Below are 22,979 nucleotides of genomic sequence, written 5' to 3' on the forward strand. Positions count from 1 at the left end.
AACTGCCTTTAAGAATCTCTTTTGTAACCCATTTATCAAGAATGTACTTGAAACTAAAACAAATTTTTAATATGCTCCTTTATTTGGTGTGGTTTGTTTATTTAGTTTTTATCTGTTTATAGAGACTCTGTGGTGCTGTGATTGCTATTTCCTTTTGAAACAGTTTAATCATCATTACATGGAGACACTCCCATATTGATCATGGCCTGTAGTGTGTTAGAACATGTTCTGTAATGATCTCTTCATACGGCTCATTGTCTTGATCCCTTCCTGCTGGGCAGCCTTGTCAGTTTAAGGTGGGAAAGACAGACCGGGAGAGACCTCCCTCCATGCGGCGATGATAAGCAACGTGGATCCTAGGCTGAATATTACTTTATCAGACCATTGCAGAAGAAGGTTTAAGGCTTTTCTGTTGTTCGATGGCGGGGTCTGTAGAGAACACGTAATTGACATTGACTTTGCGTGTCTGCGGGACGCCAATAGAAAGCTCCGCAGGCAGAAAGCCGTTCAGAGAGTCAGAGGAGGCGGTGGAGTATGAAAGGGCCACCCCTGAGTCCCAATGCTAATGGCATTGATTTTCCCAGTCCCTTCTCTTGCTGCAAACATGCAGTCCGAAGTTGCTGTGGAGAGCAGAACGGAGAATATGCTACTGGTACAGAGGTGGCAGACCCGCTTGTAAAAGGATACCGGCCATTATGTGATGTGAATTGTGTGGTGGGGAACACTGCTGCTTTGTGACCACCCCACTTGCACAAGCACCAGTGTTACAGTTCACACAGGTCCACTCGTACAATTTCATCACAACCAGCTTCTCATGCGCGACCAAGCAGCCACTGCTTTTCTGCAGCTATTTACTTTCATTAGAGCTCTGAGACTGAGGGCAGCCGCTCGCACCAGAGAAGGAGAGGCAATGTTTTCCTGCCTCAAAGCAAACTTCCCACTGTCCACATGTTTAATGTGCGGTGCTGTATACTGTGGACTCATAGAATAATTTAATCAGTATCTACAGTGAGTAAATGTGTCACAACAAATTTAAGTTGCACATTATATAAAATGTACACTATATACAGTGTTATATTAATGTCATATGAAATTAACTTGTAAAGTTTGTGCAATTTTGACTTATATTTATTAACTACATTGTTTTGGTTACTGTCTCTTTAAGACACACACATGTAAATGAGTGTCCTATTTTTTACCCCTTTCAGAACATGACCAGTCCAGGCAAAACAGCCTCCAACAGTGCAATGTATGTGCCAGAAAACATATTTAATTTTTTCTTAATGATTTATGTCCCTTGAAATTAAGGAAGGTGTTTTGTGACTGTCTGACTATACTGTTCTGGGCATAGTACCTGTTCTGAGATCAACATGTGGCTGTAATACATCTGATACAGTTGATTTAAAGTGAAATAGTTTGTCAGTGTATTTATACCAATAATATTATCATTTAGTGCAACTCTCTGTATCTGAGTTGTACCTTAGAGTCTAATGGGGCATTCTTACAAAAAAGTCTTAGCTTGAGAGCTAAATGAAGCACAGAATTTGAAATTTAGCATGATCACATAATTCAAGTTGGTCTTCAGAAAGTTGATGTTGACTTATTGTAAAGACAAGTTGCTTTAACATTGCTAATCCAGAAATGGCAGAGGTAGTAAATTCAGCCATTCCCCATGATTTGAACATAATTCTGGGCATATTTGTTGTAAAGGTCATGGTGGGAAGCCCACTGGGGTGAAATAAGCAGTCATTCTGCAGCAACCCATTAGATGAAAATAATGTGGAATGTTATGTAAAGTCCTTGGCCTTAATCCTAACTTCATTAATTGGCACAACTGTGGGTAAGTAATTTCTCTGTCAGTGGATTAAAAAGAACTCTTTTGATGTATGCGGTTACCGTTACATACCCTTTACTGAGCCGAGGCTATGACAAACAGACTTTGTAAGGAGAGGAGCATTATTTGCATTTCTTTGAAGCCCCACCTGACACACCCTGCAGCATGATTACTACTTTAATCCTTTTTTGGGACAAGATAATTTGACTTGACTTGATCAGATCATCATTTGAATGATACGTTGCAACATTCTGTTTGCAGCCCTTGGTGCATTTACTGGGTGGACGGCAGATTACTTGAGAGGGTAAAAGACGTTATCCAGCTTGTAGGGAAGAAGGAAAAAAAATGTCTAAACAAAGCATTTCTGGATCAGGATCTGTTACCAGTGCAACATTGTGTATTCTCACTACGATTTGAATGTGTGACCTGTTTTGCATCTGATTTCCGTGCTGGTGGAAAACAGGGCAGTGGGGGGTTTAGGTCTGGAGAGGGACCACCAGAACAATCAGGGAAATCCCTCCCTCAGCTTTCAAGAGAAAACTTCTGCAAGTGCTGGAAACTCAGCAAAAACACAGGACCATGGACAATTATATGAAATCACTTTATTCTCAGTGTGTGGTGATTCCATTTTGGCAGGAATGTTACAGTCCTAAAATCATTCTAAAATGGGCATGCAGTGTTGGGGAGAGGCTAACAGGTGATCAGCGATCAGAAAAACATCAAAGACACACAGAAGTATCTTGTACAACCTTGCCTACTGCACACACCATATGCATGCATACAACTTTGTCAACAAAGAGAAAGAGCGAGAGAGGGATAGGAGAGGGAGAAGAGAAGTAAGGAGTCTTATTTCCACAGTTACAAATATACCAAAATAATAAATAAGTAAAGAAATAATTGCACCATAAAGAAAGAGGACAAACATATCATCTCTTAAAATTACAAGCACTAGAAAAAAAAAAAAACAACAGGAACAGGAAGAAATTACAGACATTTAAAAACCACAGAGAGATCTGTTTCTGTATCAGCACAGAGAGAGGACACGAATAAAGACGATACAGAGGAATAGCACACACCTACATTCAGCTCACAGGAATGGATTAGTTCATAGATTTCTCTCAGGCAGTTTTAGTTTATATTTCTCTCCCAGTGCTATGAACATCTGAGTGAAAATGGATGGTCGCTCTGAAAGGTGAAGACTTCAAAAATTCTGTCTGGAAATCACTGTCACAAAGCGGTTCAGGTCACAGATAACTACAACAAAAGGTTAGTGTACTTGACAACAGGAATGTTATGAGTAAAGCTTGGTGGACTTTAGTCCAGTCTTGAACAGAAAAGATATATATATATTTTTTTAGTTTTTTAGTTTTGTCACATTCTTATGGAAACACATTCCCTTCAGATAGAGGAAAAAAAATCCTCCTCTTGTTTGCAGCACCAGTATATTGACTTAGTAGCTGGAAATTAGTCATTTCTTTAAATGACTCATGTAGGTAAAATAAATGGTTGAAATGATTACATTTAAGCCATCACTAATTGAGAAATTTAGCAATTTGGGACAGTAAGCCAACAGATACACCAAGTCCATATTTTATGAAAATAAAAATTATATCAACATACTGGTCAATACTAAGTCAATATTCTGCTGCCATTAACAGCTTGTGAGAATGGACTTCGGTACATTCTGGTAGAAACTTATCAAATATTGTTTAGACTTGAAAATGGTGGTAGTAATAATAATAATAAAAACCAAAGTCTAAGACTTGAAATGACACAAGACAGAAAACACATAAAATGAGCCACAGCACACCAAAATTTCTGTCACAAAGAAAACCACTCTTTGGTTTTAAGAAAACATGGCTGACGAGGAGATGGATGTGATGAATGGATAGTGGGCAGTTTTGCCAAAGTATATTACTCACCATCTCACAGGCCACTATATGTAATCAGCAACAAAGACTGAAGCTGAAGGCAGTTTATGCAGATATTGGGGGGACAAATGACCATAGTTGTGCTCTGGACACAGCTACATCACTAATTAAGAGATGATGACAAGCTTTATTCACCTCAAATCTTTACCCTTCTAGGTTTGAGAGGTTCTGAGAATATTTAAGGTATAATGTCATAAAACCAGAACACAGCACTGCGCTTAGCTAAGTCTGCTGTTTTAGGGAATATGCCTCAACACTGGACTAATGAGAGACTACTGGCAGTGAGATCCTTAAATTCAGCTCATAGAATGACTCACAGCTAATCAAATAGCACTCCACCAATTAAACATTTTAGCGACAGACTACTTTGTTCAGTTCTAGATAAGATGTCATCACCACAGAATCAAGCCACAAAAATGGGAGCACAGTAGCATCCTAGACATGTTTAACCCTTTGTTTTCAGGGTTACACGGTAAATCAGATAGCTGATAGATGACTGTCTGTGTGCTACTATACCACGTTGCTGGATTCAGCTCTCAGCTGTGATAGCCAAGTCACGGCTCAATATTTTCACCAGATTAAGCTTTTCATTTAAATGCACAAAGGCTTCTGCAGCAGAATATTAATTAAATAGTTCTGGGAAACCAGCAAGGGCCAGATGGAATGTTTTGGAATTTCGGAATGTTTAAAGCACTCCAGTGGCAGCCGATAGCTACGTCACTCTCAAAACGTTACATGGTTACATGGCATTTTTAGCTCATGCATGCTTAATGATTTCACCTGAATACAGACCAACACGTACTGACACGTGACCTACTGTTATGGTAAATGTGATTATCTACAGTACTTTGAGTGTTAGCATTACTGTACTTGACATAAAGCCACTGAGCAGATTATTGACAGTAAAATAGCAAGCTCATTTTCAACATGTCACCTCAGATTGGAGGGACCCATTGTTTCCCTTCTTGGCCAAGCAGTCACCATGACTATGAACTAGAACTACAACACTTAGAACGATAACAACAGCTACAATAACAACAACACTTACAACACCAACATAAACAAAACAAAGGAACAAACAAACAATCAGGAAAGCACAGACCGAAACACCGCTTTGTGAAGCAACACGGCTCAGAGCTGCAAAACCCAGCTCTCCTCCTGGGCCCTGGCAGCCCATGCTGGAATTCACACCCACAAATAAAACAAGTTCTCCACTCCCTACCTCCCTCTCCAAGATGCATTTTTCATGAGGCTTATCTCAAGCCTTTTAGCTTGACTGGCACTAGGAAGACGACACATCATCTGCACACTAACATTCTCTAATTCATTAATTAAGCTTGAATACATAACGATGAAGATTGTCTGTTATTGCTGATTTGGGATAGCGTTCCCTTAATTAACCAACTGACACAGGACATCTTCATTTGGAAAAACAAATATTGCACTGTTGTCACTGTCTGTTCACTTAACGTGTTCGCACAACTGAGTTGTGGCTCCAAACAAATGTGTTAACATTGAATCACTACATTTACTGTACAGCAATGGAGATGAAAATTATGTGTGTATATATATATTTTTAATATATATATATATATATAGCCCTATTGATCCAATTGTAGTAGTATGCGCTCAATAGTGCCGAGGAGCTAAGCTAATCCAGTTCAACACAGTGCCTAGCTCTCTACGGTTCCCTTTGTCCTGATCATCTAACACACCAGTAAATAAATCTAATTCTTTTTTTCAGAGTGAGATTAACACAATGAGCTTTGTGAGGGAGACACCATTACTTCTGAAGGAAGAGCTCTTGAAAACATGTCTTTGTGTATATCTATATATATATATATTCTGTGGCAAGTATGAAAAAAAATAAAATAAGAAAAATAAACAGTTATTGCCTTAAATATCAGTGTATTTCATCTAAAAATGTCAAACCACATGACATACAGTGCATTCACGCAGTATCTCTTTCATGCTGGAGATGATGAAGAAAAATAACAACTATGGTTTTTCGCTCATTTCCATTGTACAGAATTTCCATTGATAATTGAATACAAGTAAAATGCAATGAGTCATGGGATTATGGTGCTGTACTGGTTCACAGACTAGAATTCAAATGAACATGTAAACCATTATATACACTTCTACCACATGAACCTAATCCATAATATCAACAACAGAACAGCGAACTTTAATCAAAAATACGATATGGTTTGGAGGTCATTCTCCAAGTTAAAATTATGGCTTTTTCTCTTAGTCATTGTGTGTGTGTATATATATATATATCTATATATATTCTGGTATTCATATATATAGTCTTTTTTTTAATAGTCTATTTACAAACAAAAGAAGAGGAGTTTGGGAATTTACTGTTGTCATTCCTTGGCCTGGACTCAGAAGGAACCTGGACTTAATTTTGTCTTTAAGTTGTGAAGAAGTTTCATGTATGTATATGTATCTCACATTTTTTTAGTGCACAGGTCAAGTCGTGTTTAGTCTTTCCAGCTAAAAACTCAAAGTTAAAGGCAAAATTATGGCACCCTGACTGAGTCCAGAGTAATAGGAACGAATGAATGGAGGGCAAGGTTTTTGGTGGACGTAATGACATTAATGACAGGTTTAATAGCAATGGAATCCAAGTTGCTGTTACTTTTTATTAAACATGTCTACGAGTGGACCTGGGAGGAACTTCATGACGGTGTCCACAATGCTTTCCTCTTCCTCTTCCTCATCACCGCAGCCGGCAGGCACAGCTTTCTTGGGACGGGTAAGACTGCCTTCGGACGCTTGCTCCATGGCTGCCTGAGCCTCTGCCTCTTTCTCCTCCTTCTTCTTTATTCCGTACTGTAAAATACAAAACACATCAAGCCTTCCTGCTATTGTACTCTTTTAAAAATAAAACTCATCCGGGTAGGGTTAGACAGGCCAGTGCAGGTTGGCGGTTCTATACCCCTCACTTGGCACTGGGCATGATTTTTAGGCTCATGTTCAGCTGTTTCAGAGCATCCCATTTCATTTTAATACCTCCCTATGCAGATTATACAAGCTGTCTTTGTGCAGGTGCATATCCATGAAACATAAAGTAGCTGAACTCTGTAATTTTACAGCATGGCAGCAAACATTTGGACATATGGTGTGTCTTGCAATGAGTGCTTACATAAAAAAGTAATATTAGGTTTACCGGATTATGGAAAAGTATTCTATGACTAATCTGTGATTTCATTTTCTGGCTCCTTATGTGTTCTTTAAATACAGCAATATTTATCTGAAAAGAATCGTTTATTGCTCAATCCATTAACAACAAAATAAAGGACACACCTCCTCAATGAAAAGTTTAAACAAAATGCTTTCCCACTCTGCCAATTTTGCATCACATTTTCTTTTCGGGTCTTTAATTGACACTGTTTAATCATTAAAATATTAACAATCCTGGCATATTTACAGAACATTTTTGCTGCCACAGATCCAGTGTGGCTCAGTATAGACTGAAGGAGGGAAAACAACAAAGGTTTTCTATAGAGAATTCCCTCTAACCACATAATTTAGTCCAGCAATAATGCACTTGCACATTGTCAGTGGGGACTCCCAGTCCAGTGTGTCCAGAAAATGGTCCAGACATGTTGGAGCTGAATAAAGGCAGGGATGGACTTTGTGCTGCTGTGTGTGTGTGATTTCTGAACAGATGTGTACGCTCTGTCAACGATTCCTCAGAACTTGCGATGACAGTCAAGTCTAATAAAGCAACCCAAGTGCAAGGAGTCCATTACAGTGAGCCTGGTGATTTAATAAGATAATAGTGTGAAAATGAGTTGAGGAGAGGGACAAAGACCGAAATGAAAAAGCAAAAATTCATTTGCACGAAAAAGCTGAGTCATAAAGGTAAAAGGTTCAGCAATATTCTTCTGATTACCTCTGAGCAACTGCATAAACAGTGGAGGACTCACAGTGTGCTTGCCTCCGAACTCTTTGGAAATCAAAGTGTGAACAGGGCTGCACAATATGGATTAAAAAAAAAGGTCTGGAAAATATTTTGGATAAAATGATTGTGATATGAAAAGCAATAAGTTAGGATTAAAATAGTGTCTAGCCAAATGTGCAACATGCAAACACATTTTTGCTCCTTTATGCAAAAAAAAATTAAATAAAAAACCTGAATAATGGCTTTGTATTTTTGTATAAAATGATAAAATACTAATACTGTCAAGTCTAAACATGGTTGTTCCCTGTCAGTGTTGCTAGAAAACAATTATTCCCTATTCATGGGGTTGCAGTCACCTGATTTATGTATTTTAAGAGCACAGAGCGCAGCACTAATGTAAATAGATGGGAAGGGCGGATATATTTTTCCTACTGCACTACATAATGAGAAAAAGACTGTAAGCCTCTGTTAGCCATATTAGCATTTTCATCATAGGATCTAATGGAAAACTGTTAGCAACTTGGGTTCCAATGCATTTCTCTGCTCTTTTGTCATTGAATCTGTGTTGAGGTATTCGTACACATTATATACAATCTTCAGTAATTGTGTTATTTCAGTTGTTTTGTTTCTCTCTTGCAACTTTGTGTGAAAATTAGTATTCTGCGCCATAGCTAAGCCAAGGCCAAATATGGCTCTATTTTAGGACATGTCCTGTGCTCCTCTAGTGACACAGATGAGCAACGCTCTGTTTACAAACGCTATGCAGATAAATGTGTCCGGGGTCCCATACTTGCATTTCTTTAATTTCAATGTCTAAATAAAGACTAAAAGTATTGAAAGAAACCATAAAATCATCATAAAATCATTTAAACATTGTTTTGTTTTTTTTTGAGTTTGAATAATGAGAAGGTGGCTGTTCTACACTTGTACACCAGCTGCAACTAGTGGATATAAGGCTATAAAGCTCCTTTTGTTGATGTTGTGACAGTATGAAATTTTGCTTCTCACATATTACACACAGTAGTGCATATGAGAAACATTATGATGTTTGAAGTATATTCACAGTATAGTAGGTTTGGATAGAGTAGTTTTAGAGATGTGCACAGTGTTGGAGAGCAGACCCCTGCTCTAATATTTATCACAGCTCCTAACCTTTCATTGCCATTTTCCTATTTATGTCACTCAGGCACTCTCTGTTGATCCATTCTGTCATCACTGCACTTCACAGTGAGTTCATTATGAAACTCATATCACATTGATAAACTCTTATCAAATGATTGTGCAGCCCTTTGGATTTAAAGTAATGCCTGAAACATTGTAGCTTTAAGCTGGTATAGAGGCAACCGTATACCCATGCCTTTGGCACACTGCCACTTGGCCAAGTCTTCTGATTGCCCCACTGTCCTGACAATGAGCTTACAGATTCACAGAGCTTTTTCTCGGCTTCATTTAGATCACATGCACTTGTTCATTTACAATTAAATGTTCTGATTCAAACACTGTGCCAAATATTGGCAGGGAAGGCTACTTCATTAGGCGAGTGCTTGAATGACAAATGGTCTGCTTGTTCTTTGTTTCTGCCCCAAGAGACAGGGGCTGAAAAATTGAAGCTAATTTATTTTTGCTTTAGCTTCTAGCCCTGCACACTGTCTGAGATTTGAAGATTTGGAAGAATGGCCTCAATATAGTTATGAGAAAAAAAAAATATTTGTCTGAGAGCCATGCATATATTAATTAATACCTTAAAACTCTGTCTAATATATAATCTACAACTCATTTAAAGAATTTCATTTTTTCACCTTTAAAAAATGTTTTTTTTTTTTTTAAATAGCTTTTCTATCACCATGTAAAAGTGGCACTGTGCTAAATTTGTTGTAAGATGCACTACGATAAATAAACAAATTTTCTTTAGTCCGCTTTAGTCTTTTTTCTTTAGTTTCTTTAGTCTGCTAGAGAAAGGCTGCTGGGGTGTAATTGTTACAGGTAAACACACGCAAAAATTGTATTCTAAAAGTTGAGGTAAAACCCAAAACTGTAGCTTCTAAATTATTATTTAAAAATTGTCATCGGACCATTTAATTATAGAATACAAGTTTTAATAATTGCAAAGTACATCGGTTATTCAACAGATGTGTCCAGTTTACTACATTCTAATGTAGTAGAGTTCCACTGCCTGCAAAACTGGGAAATCCTGAAGAAAAAAAGTAATTGTCCACCACACAGTGCCTCACTGACTGACAGATAATAGCCTCTGTGTCCTGTAACGTTCCTGGTGAGTAACAGCAGCATGCTGGGGTGTGATTGAGAGAGTGTGTTTGTGCCTGTGTGTACGTGTGTTTGTGTGTGTGTGGAGAACAGCAGGGGTCCACTGACTGATTCCACTGCACCTGAGACCAAAATAAATATACGGCTCTCCTGTGACATTTAAATGGCATAGAAATGTGATTCTTTGTACATAAAAGGATTAAAATAGTGGTCATTTAGCCTGTGTTGACCATAGTGAGTATGAGATGTGTGCAGGGGCTCAGCTGCCACGCATCCTGCCAATGATTTAAATGTTTCCCTGACTCGTCTGCCAGGACTTAGTACCATATAACCATCCTGTTCTCTGAGAATTTATTTAATATATTTTAAAATGTCATGTAGCAGGGGGAGGGTCCTTGTTTGGATATTACACTTAAAAGGTCAAGACTGTCACTTTGACCATTTTGAAGTTACAACCATGATCATTTTGACAAAGTAAAACCCCTGGACTAAAGTGGTTTATACAGCATTTGACACAGTAGATTATTTCTACTTCATAAAACCACCAGTAGACACAATGAGCCAGTTCATTAGAGGGCTTTTTGTGTGTGTATGTATCTCTCTGCATTTGCATGCACTGATCAGCTATAAATATTTGACCACATCATTTTTATTATTTTTTTTTCTCAAAATCATTGTCCATTTTCTGCTCACCACTGATCACTTATGTAGTTCTACAATTATAGATTACTAATTACATCTATTGCTCTGCAAGTTTTGTCCACCCTGTTCTTCAATGGACAGTTTGTGTTTGTCATCCTCAAATCCTTCATCAATGGATGGGCTGGTGAACAATTTTAATCCAGCAGTGACACAGAGGGATTTAAAACTCTAACAGCACTGCTGTGTCTACTACTACCACTACTACCAACCAGCACAACACACACACTAACACACCACTATGTCAGTTCACCATTTTGTGCTGCCTTGCATGCATTCTATTAACTGTAGATGTAAGGACCATCACATTAAGATTCTAAGCAATATTAAAGGGGCCATTGCATTTCTTGTATGTAATTGTTTTCTCATTTGAAAATGTTGTTTCGCTTACTGTGTCTTTAAGACCAAGAACAAAAAGTTAGACAACCCTTATGAATTGAATTTCTTTAAAGATGACATGTTGAATCTTTTGTATTCCTACTACTGGCCCATGCCCAATGCTAAGCATTAGTTACAGTGGTATAAATCCTCCCCCGAATGGCGTTTGTGATCCAGAACTCATCATCTGTCATCAGTACCCGACCTCAGTATTGCCCTGGTACATCATGTCCAGTATGGGTCAGTACCCCATTACCAGAATAAATACGGCACTTAAATGTGTGCATTTCTTGTCCCAGAAATGATGATAACAATGATGAAACACTCTTTTGTTAACTGTGACTACAGTACATATTGTGGCTGGAGTGTAAAATATTTGATGAGTGGGTATAACTGTCACAACTGTGCATTAATGCATCATTAAGTTGACAAACAGCCTAATGGAACTCCTCATGCAGGAGTGTCAGCTAAGCTGTAATAATTCATTTACAGAGGGCAAATTTCTAGTGAATTGAGTTTAAATCCCTGACGGCACAGAGAGAGTACTGAGCCCCATGTTTACTTTCCCTCTGCACTGTGGTGTCACGCTGAAAAAAGGCTGGGTGGCAGTTTTAGACGAGGAAGTCAAGCAGAGTCAGCCTCTCCCTTTCTCCACAGCAAAATGCTTGGCAAGGCTTAGCTGTCATTTTCCTCCTCCTCTCGACCAAAACATGCAGCCCAAGGGCCCTTCCAGCCCAATATACACACAACCTCCAAACAACACACTTATTTATCACAGCACCACCAAATATCCCAAAATTTATTCAGTTATTCATCAATCTATTATCATATCATTAATTTTATTGTTATTTTAAACCAAATTTAAGTCACAAATGACACCTGCTTTTTTGTTATTCTGGAAAAAAATATCAAAATTTTTTCCTCCCATTTCTGAGCAATGTTTTATTTTATTTTCAAATAAAATAAAAGTTTATATCACATAAAATCAAATAGATTAAAAGAATCAATAGATTAAAAAAATCAATAGATTAAAAGAATCATAGGTGTGCAAAACAATAGAGATATCAAATAAGCTTAAAACATGTTAAAGATTCATAGAGAGATAACATAACTAAGGCACAAATGTGAAAAATAAGGTTCTATATGCACATCAAATGAAAAATAGAGATCTAATAGAGCTTTAGAAATAAACATATTGAATATGAAAACAGAGATTTAGAAGAAAACAGAGAATATAATGATTTCATCTTTTTGGATTTATTTTAATCAGATGCAAAATTCTCGACTCCATCATGTCTCTTAAAGCATCACGTACACAAAATCAATATTATATTAATATGAATTATATTAAATTGGGTATATTTAATATATATCAATAATATTAAAGGCTTCTTTCATTTCTAACATAATACCATGGTTTATTGTACATCTGATATTTTATAACCAAACCACTTCCACAAGCCACTCCACTTATTTAGATCATCTTCGTCCACCTCAGGGCCACTTTCCACCGTACTTCACTGTGGCTAAATGACTAAATGTAAAGAATGTATGCCATAGTATGGTAACTGAATGACGTCATTACGTAAACAAGTCTGAATATCACTAATATCACTACATTGATTTTAAATTTTTTTTTAAAATAAAATTATGACAATATTATTGCAAACGATACGATGTGGCACAGCCCTCATTAATACTTTTATTAAGTTGAGAATTATACTGGAGTGACTGCTCTGCACTTTTTGGTGCTCTGTATTATCACCCGCACTTAAGCTCAGTAAGGATTTGGTAATGCTTTGTTTGGTTGGTTCAGGTGTGTTTAGAGTAAAGGAAAAACTAAAACTAAAAAGTTAGTGAGCACCCTGGATAAGGACTGGAAAACACTGCTGTAAAAAGCTCAGACAAACAGCTAATTACAATAATGAAAAGTAAATAAAAGTAACATGACATATGGTGTACTATATTGTTATTATGTTCCTAATTCCATATGTCAGAGTAATTATGCAGCATTAAACTCTGGTTTGTATGATTTAAAAAAAATAGCTAAGGAAGTGGTGATGAATTGTTTCTGGTTCTCACCTTATCTCTGATTCCCTGTCGAATTGATTCCCTCTCGGCCTCCATTTTTGCATATTTGGCCTTCCTCTCCTCCTCCTGCTGCCGGAGAGCCTCTTGTCTTTCCTCTTCCTTCTTCTCAGCATCAGGATCCTTCTCTTCCTTTTCTCCCAGCATTTTACCCATGTCTTTGGTCGCCCCTTTAAGAGAGAGAGAGAGGGGAAAAAAGAACAAATTGAATATGAGTCAAAAGACTTCATCACACAATGAGACAGCGTGCTGTGAACTCCCTTTACCACAGAGTGGATTGAAAAAAAAAAGATAACGAATTAGCTCTGGCACTCTTTTATATCTCCCTGCAGTGGCCATGTCTGCCTTTTTCAATGGGACAGTGGCACATGGTGGGGTCAGAAAGGGACAATGGGTCAGAACATTGCAACAAAAAGCTCCATTAACACAGTGTGAGGGGCCTGCAGAATTTGGACAGAGCAAATAATAAGTTCTGATTACCTCAAATCTCCATTCATTGAATAGGCAGAACTTGCTAATGGGAATATTAGCTGCGGTTGTATTTTATTTTAGTTTTACTCCATTAATGGATCACATTGTGTTTTAAGATTTTAACAGAGGCAGACAGAGAAGCCTAAATTCATGTTCAAGTTAAAGTATTATTACATGGATAAAATGTCTCTAATATGAGTAAGAGGAGGTAGGGCACAGTTGGTTTAGTGTAGTGTGTAACACTTCTACATACTGCTGATGGAGGTTCCATTCCCAAGAACATCTTCAGCTTGATCCCTGGCGATATTTCAACCCTCTGATGCAGGGCTGGTAGCTAATTTAAAAGAACTGACAGCTGGTGCTCTCCTTCAAGCATATTGAGTTTAATATACTACTACTACTACTAATAATAATAATAATAATAATATATGTTCTTGTTAGTTTACATAGAAGCAGTGCTGCTTCATGTCTTGGAGGAAGCATGTGCTAGTATTCACGCTAACATCAAGAGACAACAAGACCCAACTCATACGATTGGGAAAAAAAGAGCAAAATCAATAATATTTCAAAAAAGTTAATATATATTTGAAAAGTGTTATAAATTGAAAATTCTCAATGTAAAAATTCATCATCTCTTTGCACCAGTATATTTACCAGAGTAAATAGAAGTTAACTACCCACCTCTGGCTCTCATTCAGCTGGTACCGAGTAAATCACCCCACTCACTGGGCAAAAGAGACTGCCACATTTACCCGTACATTGGATATTGTACATGACATGACATTACTGGGCAGATGGAAGATGTAGTTTGTCATCATCATCAATATATTTGATGATGACATGTATAGCACAGCGGCTGGCAACAAATATTCAGTGCTTAATTTAATCAGCTGATAGTAATTGAAGTTATTGAAATGATTCAAAACAAGGTCATTACCATCTCCTACAATTTCACCCTTTTAATGGCCATGAATAATAATGAAATCTGATCATTGAGGCAGGGGAAGTCTATGACAACCACACTTTCCTTCAAACCACAGTAGTGTTTTCAGTATCCAGAAAGCACTAAGATTTTCACTGAGAATTTCCTCAGGTGCATACACCAGTCATGTGTTTCTCTTATAAACAGAGCAAACTTCGTTAAAATATTCTCACTAGAAAACTTGATTAGATTTACCTTTGTTTAGATTCTGAAGTGTTTATGTGCTTTTGTTTATGATTAAGCACATTGTAACACTTGTTTCTCTGCAGAGTATAAGTTATTCTGGGAATATTCTATCTGAGAGTAGTTATAAAATCATAAATAAAATACTATAATTTATTTAAATTTTTGTTCAATGTCAGTTGTTATATAATTACATCTGCCTGTACCACTTGGATGTGTTCACATGTCCCAAAAATCACAATGTTACAGAGCTAGGGCTAGGATTACGTGCTGTCACTGACACTGGCCAACACGCTTTCAGGAGAGCTACCAATTCATTATATGAGCCAATAGACCATTTGACCAAGAGCGCTCACACTTACGAGTGTTTTCAGAACCTGTGAAGTTGACTAGGATGGCCTTGTTTATCATTGTATCTGTAAAAGGACTGGTAAAACTCCTGAAAAGTTGGGTACCTCCAGAGGAGTCGGTTAGAGTTGATTTAGCTGTGTGTATTTTAGTATGCAGGACTGTGCAAGTGAGACAGAGGGCCATGTAAATGTATGAGGGCTGGCGTGTCTGAGTGCAGTTTTGCTGGTTATGTGTTGGCAGCTGGAGGAGGTCTTGTGCCCTTACCCAGAAGCACGAGGGCACGGAGGCCTGCGATAGGCTGGGCTCAGCCCGTGTGACAACAGCCTCCTACTGCTTGCGCTTGGGAAATTGATTTTAATGAGGACTGGGGCTTCCCTGTCAGCACAGACGCCAGTGGAAAAAAAAACGGAGGCTGAGGGCTCACTCCTTCACCATTAGCTCCAGCCGCTCATCCACATGCAATCAGCCGCCTAAACGTCCCTCTGTCCCTCTGAGGGGAGAACGAGAGCTCATGTCCATCTGCTTTCCACCATGAATTTGAGAGGATTTCATGACCTCGTGGTCACCACCACTCTTGCTTTTACATGTTTTTGAGACTGCTAATCAGAGGAGCTAGAGAGAATGCCATTCAGGACCTGTTGGAAACATCACAGTGTATTTATGTTTTTATGATGTGATAGCAAAGTCAGAACTTTGCCCCTCTCTGGACAAAACCTGTAGATTATTTTTTCATTTACAAACATTTGCATAAACAGTCCACCTGCAAACACAAAATTCTTCATGGGCTATGCCCCTATGTGAAGACGGAACCCACAAACCCAAGACCTTGGACCTGTGTGAGAGCATCATTGCACTGGCCACAAATGTCATGGTGAACAGACAAATACAACCATTTTTTAGATCCGGGTGGTAATGTAAATTTAGACAAACAATTATTGTGATAGACTTTAATATTGTGTTAAAATCATTTACCCAACAGGAATGTTACAGGGCCTTTTTCTCTCTTTCAGTGAAGTGAGCCTTTTATTGCAGCCTATTTAAGTGATCTGCACACCAGACTTAGTAGCTGCACTGCAATATGCTTCTTTATTAATCAGCATAGCTTTTCACACCGGCTGTGTGAGTCAAAGCACACATGAACAGCAAAGGTATGCTTAGGGTCTATTATTGAGCATTCTAGCGGTTTCTATATGGAAATAGTACAGAATTCAGTACTCTTACTGAATGTACAATCTAGACCAGGGGTAAGTAATTAAAATTCATTAAGCTCCGGTTAGAGAGAATTTTCTCAAACCAAGGTCTGGAACGTAATGTATAACCTGCAGTGCCATATCCTGCATATTGAAGTAGCCTTGTAATTATAGCAGCACTGTATGTAGTTAACAATGGGATTTCAAATCAACTTACCTTTTCAATTACATTTCAATAAATGTCAACAAGATTTATAAATATTATAAATAACAAATACTCGAAATAAAATGTCATTTTCTCATTTCACGTAAAATTTAAAAATAAAACAATGATTTTGCAAAAAAAAAAAAAAAAAAAAAAAAAAAAAAAAAAAAGCATATGTAAATAAAGTCCCTAATGACTTGTTGCAGTTGATATATTGCTTTACATAACCAGCGATATGATTGGTTTTTATTGCTGGAGGGTGGGACTTCATCTGTTAACTGCAGGCTGATCGGCTCTTTATGGTGAAGAATGGGAATCCATGTTCAGCATTATGAGACTTTCAGCCCATAATCGTTTCCTTAGTTTTAAAGTTTCTGGTTTTAATTCACACAACACTGTCCCAAAAAAAAAAAAAAAGAAATTTGATCATGTCCCTTGGGCTATTTTTACTGGCACCAGGACAGTGGCGTCTGGAGCCCTGCCCTGTGTATATCACTCATTCGAGTCACAGCGCTCATCATAGTGCACAGATCTGATTGGCTAAGTAGTCTCACATGTGATTATGCAGAAACCCATGAGATTAGTCTGAGTTTCCTGGAACACTAAACTTGAACCATAATGACTAGAAGAGACACACCATTTAAAACAAATACTGTATTAAAAATTACAGTTACAGGTCAAGGTACGGATAGGACAGCGCCTAGGACTCGGACAGCGGGCCACCTATTCATGACCCCTGTTGTAGACCAATAAACATTGTGTTTTCTGAAACCTACTTCACATAAGGACGCAAACCAAATGCTGACGTCTAGCCTATGTTCTACAAAAACAGGATTTGTTTATCTACTCCCACGCCCAAAGGCACGAGGATTTGTTTCATATAAATGGCTTCTTTGTAAATTCCTGTGTTTCCTACATAGTGATCCGTTTCACTGTCTATTCCAGCATTTTATAAAACACAGGGATCCATTTCTATATCCAGTGTAATAAGGGCATGATCTGCTGCATGCCTCCAATATTCTGTGGACATATTGTGCAGATGCTACATTTTGAGGCCTTTGTCTGTGGACGTCACCTGGAAATGAATATTTGCATTTTTTCGTAGCATGTATACTGCCGTTCCTTTACTCAGAAACTTGCCCCCACTTTTTGCTTTGAGCTCTACTTTTAATAAGATTTGTTCTTATTGGCTTGCCTGGTAAAATGGAAGGTTAAATATTCTAAGATTATTAATAAACTCAATCCAGATCATCATGATCTACCCAGAGTGGTGGATGGCTGGGTTATCGATGGGGGGACATGTTGGACAGCAACAGCTTTTTCATTTCATTTCAGCAAGAGCCTTTTTCATTTCATATTATTGGACCAAATCTCAGTCAGGCTTCCACGTAATCTTCAGTGAGTGTGGACCAAAATTTGGACTTCACAATTCACATTATGTAAATGACCCCTAAATGATGACGTTTGTTATATACGTCTTAACTTTTAATATTGACAGCCATTGAATTGAGTGCTTGTACAAAGGCAGCAGTTATATAAAAGGCAAAAACCTTTAAATAAATAAATATATACATACATGGTAAAGCATAATTTGTTTAATAATATCACTGATTGAATTATCCCAATATTCAGTAATATCTTTTAGCGGCCAAAGCTATTTGTAAACTCTACACTCTAAATTCGGAACATATATTTCCAGTGCACTTTATGGTAGCGGTAGCACTGACTATGCTCAAAAGATGCAGCTGGACATGGAAATACTGCTGCATTATAATGAAGCATGGTGCTATGATGTGTACAGTGAGCTGTCTCCTATCTCCATAATGGACCATTTAAAGGATCTTTTAATTCTGACTTGTATGGAGTATCAGAGAGTCACTCTGGCTCATGTTGCATGGTGGTGCCTCTCTGTCTGGTTAACTGTGATCAATAGCTGGCCAAGAGACAATTTTGCCATAATGTAGATGATGTGTTTTTAAGCCTGCACTGAGCATGCCCAGAGGGGACAGCAGCAGGGCCATGGAAATATTCTGCACTGGAATTACGCAACCAATGACCTATTGTGAAGATATACTTTCAAAGTAGATAAATAATATAGATTCACCCACAGAAAGAGTTAGATTGAAGACACTTGCATTATTGAATATTTCTCATCACTTTTAGCCATCTGTGTAAAATGCAATAGAAAAATACAGAGGCTCCTTGGTGTGCTTTTCCTCTACGGTTCAAGTTTTACCTGAGGCAGATGTTAAAACATGCAGGAATGCTTGAATAATGGTGTTGCACCACAAACATTTGCCTCCCCAATAACTAGTGGTGAGCACAAAAAATGTCAACATCTTTTCGAAAATCACTCAGTGCCCTTGTTTAAGGTCTCTCAATTATCCTCTGAAATAGCAGAGAAAGTAGCTTAAATGCTGCTAAACCTTCAGAGCCAAAATTATTATTATTATTTTGCATGCTTTGCTGTAGGTTTGACGACTGATCAAACATATTTGACTGAGCTGATAAGGAAGACACAGACCCACAGTCCTTCTGGCCCAATTGATTTTGGCAGTTGTGTTTTCCACTCTGTCTGTCTCTCTCTGCTTGCTTGTGTTATTGATGAATATATCCAGTGATGTTCTCTCCTGTCTGAGCTCCTGCACGTTTCATTATCTGTTTTTAATTAAAGCTGTTTTCTCTTGCATGGCTCTCTCTCGTCTTTGCTCTTGTGCCGTGCAGCGCTGGTAATCTGAGCTCTCAAGGCTAATTAGCCCGTCTGATCGTGACAAAGTCGCCATGCTGCTGAGTGAGACAGCTGCGTCCCACAAGTCTTTGCAGCATTGCGGTATAGCACAGTAGTGCCAACTGCGAAGGGCACTCATGCAGTAGCTCAGTCAGCCAGAGTGTGCTCACTCCCAATGAGAGCTCTCTTCATAGCTAGCTGCTAGCAAAGCTAACAACAACAGGCCTGAACTCGCTCGCTGTGCTAACTTCTCCAGCGAATTGTATCTGAGTGAACAATTCAGGAAGAACCTTTCCTGTGAGCTCTGTGGAAAACCTCTGAAGGGATTCTATTAACTGTTCACAAAATTCTGGGAAGGGTTCACTGTTGAGAACTACAAACCATTCATACCTGCAAGTTCAAGCTCTAAATTCAAATTCAATAATTCAGTTTAAATGTACATTTTAATTGCTGTGTATTTTTATTTAAATGAAAATGTGTTATCCAGCTTTATTTAACGTTCATTTAATGTTTCATGTGATCATGCAACAATAGTTAATACTTAACATATTTTTACCTAATATGCGTTTGCACTCACCATCACCCTAGACAGATGGTAAAAGAAAGGTTAAAGGGGAAACAGTGCCTTTTTGGATTCCAATAACATGATCACACTCACTGCGGTCAGTGTGTGGCAAAATGCTTCTGAAAATGCTAAATGAGCCGACTGAAATTTAATTTCCATAGACGTCCCCTTCTGTCTATCACCCCGTCAGGGTGGGGCCAAAAGTCCCCTCAGCAGTCAAGGCTTTAAGTAAAAAAAAAAAAAAAAGTTACTTTTTATTATTATTTATTTATACTGCTTTGTAAAGCACTTTGAATTGCCATTGTGTACTATAAAATTACAGCTTCAAAATATTTGTGATGCTCCACTGAACTGTAATAGGGACAATAGAACCTCTGCCGTTGCTTCTCCAGGCTCAGTACTGCAGAAACTGCACTTGAAGGATGTTAGGAAACCTACCCCCACCTTTCATCACCCTCCTCATTTATTTCAGTATAGTGCTGTAAATATGACATACATTAGGGGTGCGCCATCTTTTAAAGTGGAACAGAAAATAAGAAAAAGAAGCTGGGCCTCCTTTTTTTCAAGCAGATCAATAAACCACACAGTGGGCCACACAGTCGATTAAACACTTTCTCAAACTTTACCATTCATTTAATATTAAACATTTAGGAAGATTTCTTCATGCTATATTTTACCTAAATATTTAAGATGATTTAATTATGTTAACCAAGGGTGGCAAAATACAAAAGTAAACAAGATTTCATTCCAACTGCCTGGTTTTTCTAATCATCCCAAACCAGCTTTAGAGGTATTAGGGGCATTTGAAACTAAATTATGGGAAGCATTATTTATTTCTGTCCCCTCCAGGGTGTATTCCCGCCTTGCGCCCGATGATTCCAGGTAGGCTCTGGACCCCCCGCGACCCTAAATTGGATAAGCGGTTACAGATAATGGATGGATGGATTATTTATTTCTGCTTCCGTAGAGTAAACTCAAAGCAAATATTCCAACAGTGCTCCGTGGTGGTAACTATTAGTGAATGGGCTAGGACAGTTCCTTATAGAAACTATTACTGATGAGTGGATGAAGTCTCCTTCAAATTACTGATCAGGAAATACTCTCAAAAGGAGTTTTCATATCCTTTATAGCTAACAGCGCTGGACGTTTCTGCATTGTAAGCAGTGCTCAAGGCTCAGCAACACACTATGATGGGTTTTGAAACCAAAGTTACAAGCACAAGCATATTTTGTGCTCTATTTTTGTTATAGCAGTCAGATTGTAAAGGTTTTGTCTGTGTTTTGATACACTGTCTTCTATGAAGATGAACAGGTCAGTGAGAAAAGAAAGTTCAGTCATGGCGTAAAGTGGCCTGTGTTATATAAAAGCCTGCAGTGGATGTGTTAGTGAGGAGAGAATGAAAGTGAGAAAATGATGGGAATGACATACTTGATGGCTTGCATATCCTCATGCCTTTGTGTGTGTGTGTGTGCTCTCTCTGAGAGTGTGTGGGTGGAAGAGAACAAACTGTGCTGCTCTGTGTGTGAGAGTGGTAGCAAAAAAGTTATTTTGTGTGCATTTGTCTGTTTGTGTTTGGGAGTATTTTGGTGTCTGTGTGTTTTCAGTCTTCTGTGTGCTGGTGTGTGTTTTTGGGAGCATCTCTGTTTGAGCGTGTGTTTGTGTGTCTGTGTGAGATAGAGAGGGAGAGAGCGAAGGTCATGGCTGTGTGCTGAAGGACAGTGAGGGACACAGTGGTGTCCCTGTGGAGCTGAGGTGGGTGTGTGTGTGTGTACAGTGGGATCAGCTCAAGGACTGTGTGTTCCTTCTCCTCCATCTGTCATTAGTCACACCTGCTCTGGGAGCAGAGCCCAGCGCCCCACCCTGCACCTCCACTGAGACATAACAACCCCCTATAGACAACAAACCACACACTGCAGCTACGACCACCAGCTCACTCTGATTCAGGTAAAGCTAAGCACTCTATAATTTTACGAATATTTGTCTCTGAAGCATTGTCTGTAGACATCCCTTATTTTGGAGAATTAAAATGCATTTGTTTTGGACACAGACATTGAATTGCCCACACTCTGCTTGTACTGTAATCTCCACAGAAAAGTGTGAAATGAAATGCTGTGCTGTGGAAGAGCTGAACGAAAGGTCACCATGTCTAAAGCCAGCGTTGACTAGAGGGGTGTAAGCCCCCAGGCATTAAGCTGTGGAGCAGTGGAACACTTATATTCTTGTGGCCGAATGCTATCAAATCTTCTAGAGCGGAGGAGAGCGGCAACAAACATCCTATAAATACACTTAACTTTGGAAAACACATTGGATTAGCAATTTTTTGGCCATATTTACACATCCCTAAATGACCTTTCTGTAGACCATTCTAATTGGAGGAAATGTTCAATTAAGAACCTTTATTAAAATGTATATATAAATAAATATAAATGTAAAAAACCTGTATGGTCTCAGTCGCGTGTCCTCTTTACTTAATATTGTTTCATGTTCTTTTTCTGTGAAATGCTTGCTTCTAAATTAATACAAAGTGCAAACATTATGCTCCATAGGTTTTGATGGAAGATAAGACAGCAAAATTACTCGTAGGCTCTCTAATATACCCCTGTGCAGTGACACATTATTCTCTAATACTGGTCTGTGCTATTATATCCATTGAAAGGTAAGACCTGATAAAGAACAGAATGCACATAATCCTCCAACTCATCTGGGACTATTTGGCTGCTCTGCTGTTGTCAGAATGTTGATTGCAGTAATAATGTAGGAAATGTAAGCTAATGTGGCCAGAATATCACCTGCTTAGACTAACAGCAAATATCCATTGTGCCGTATATTTGTTGTGTTATACGTTATTTATTCTTTATTAACCTGTGGAGATGCTTTTAACATTTTTCTTTTTCTTGTAAAAGCTGCAGGACTATGCTCTATAGAAGCCTATGGGAATATTCCTTTACATGCGAAGTTACAAGGGAAGATTTGATTGCAGCAAACCATATAAACAGTGAGGTCTGATATTGAGGTTTGATGCCCAGTGCTGGACCACAGATAGCACTACAGCTCATCGCAAAGGTACTGAATGGAGATCACTCCAGACATTGCAGTTCCACTGCTCCTCACCCCAAACCAAAGAGGGCTTTACTCCCCTCTGACTGTTATGTTTCACTGAGCCTGGTGACCTTGAGTCTGCTCCAGGAATGTG

The 22,979-nt window shown here is 38.4% G+C and overlaps 1 protein-coding gene across 3 annotated transcripts in view; it reads right to left on the reverse strand.

Moving 5' to 3' along the window:
• Positions 1 to 2,421: 2,421 nt before the first annotated feature.
• LOC136695288 (complexin-1) overlaps positions 2,422 to 22,979 on the reverse strand; it is a 61,727-nt gene continuing 41,169 nt past the window's right edge. For all 3 annotated transcript variants that reach the window (XM_066669282.1, XM_066669283.1, XM_066669281.1), the window contains exons 3-4: positions 13,106 to 13,281; positions 2,422 to 6,606 (exon numbers count right to left, since the gene is read on the reverse strand). In XM_066669282.1, the coding sequence (XP_066525379.1) occupies positions 6,409 to 6,606; positions 13,106 to 13,281 (374 nt within the window). In that variant the 3' untranslated portion in view covers positions 2,422 to 6,408. The remainder of the gene's footprint in view (positions 6,607 to 13,105; positions 13,282 to 22,979) is intronic.

The sequence above is a fragment of the Hoplias malabaricus genome, chromosome 4 (genome assembly GCF_029633855.1).
Source record: "Hoplias malabaricus isolate fHopMal1 chromosome 4, fHopMal1.hap1, whole genome shotgun sequence".
NCBI lineage: Eukaryota > Metazoa > Chordata > Actinopteri > Characiformes > Erythrinidae > Hoplias > Hoplias malabaricus.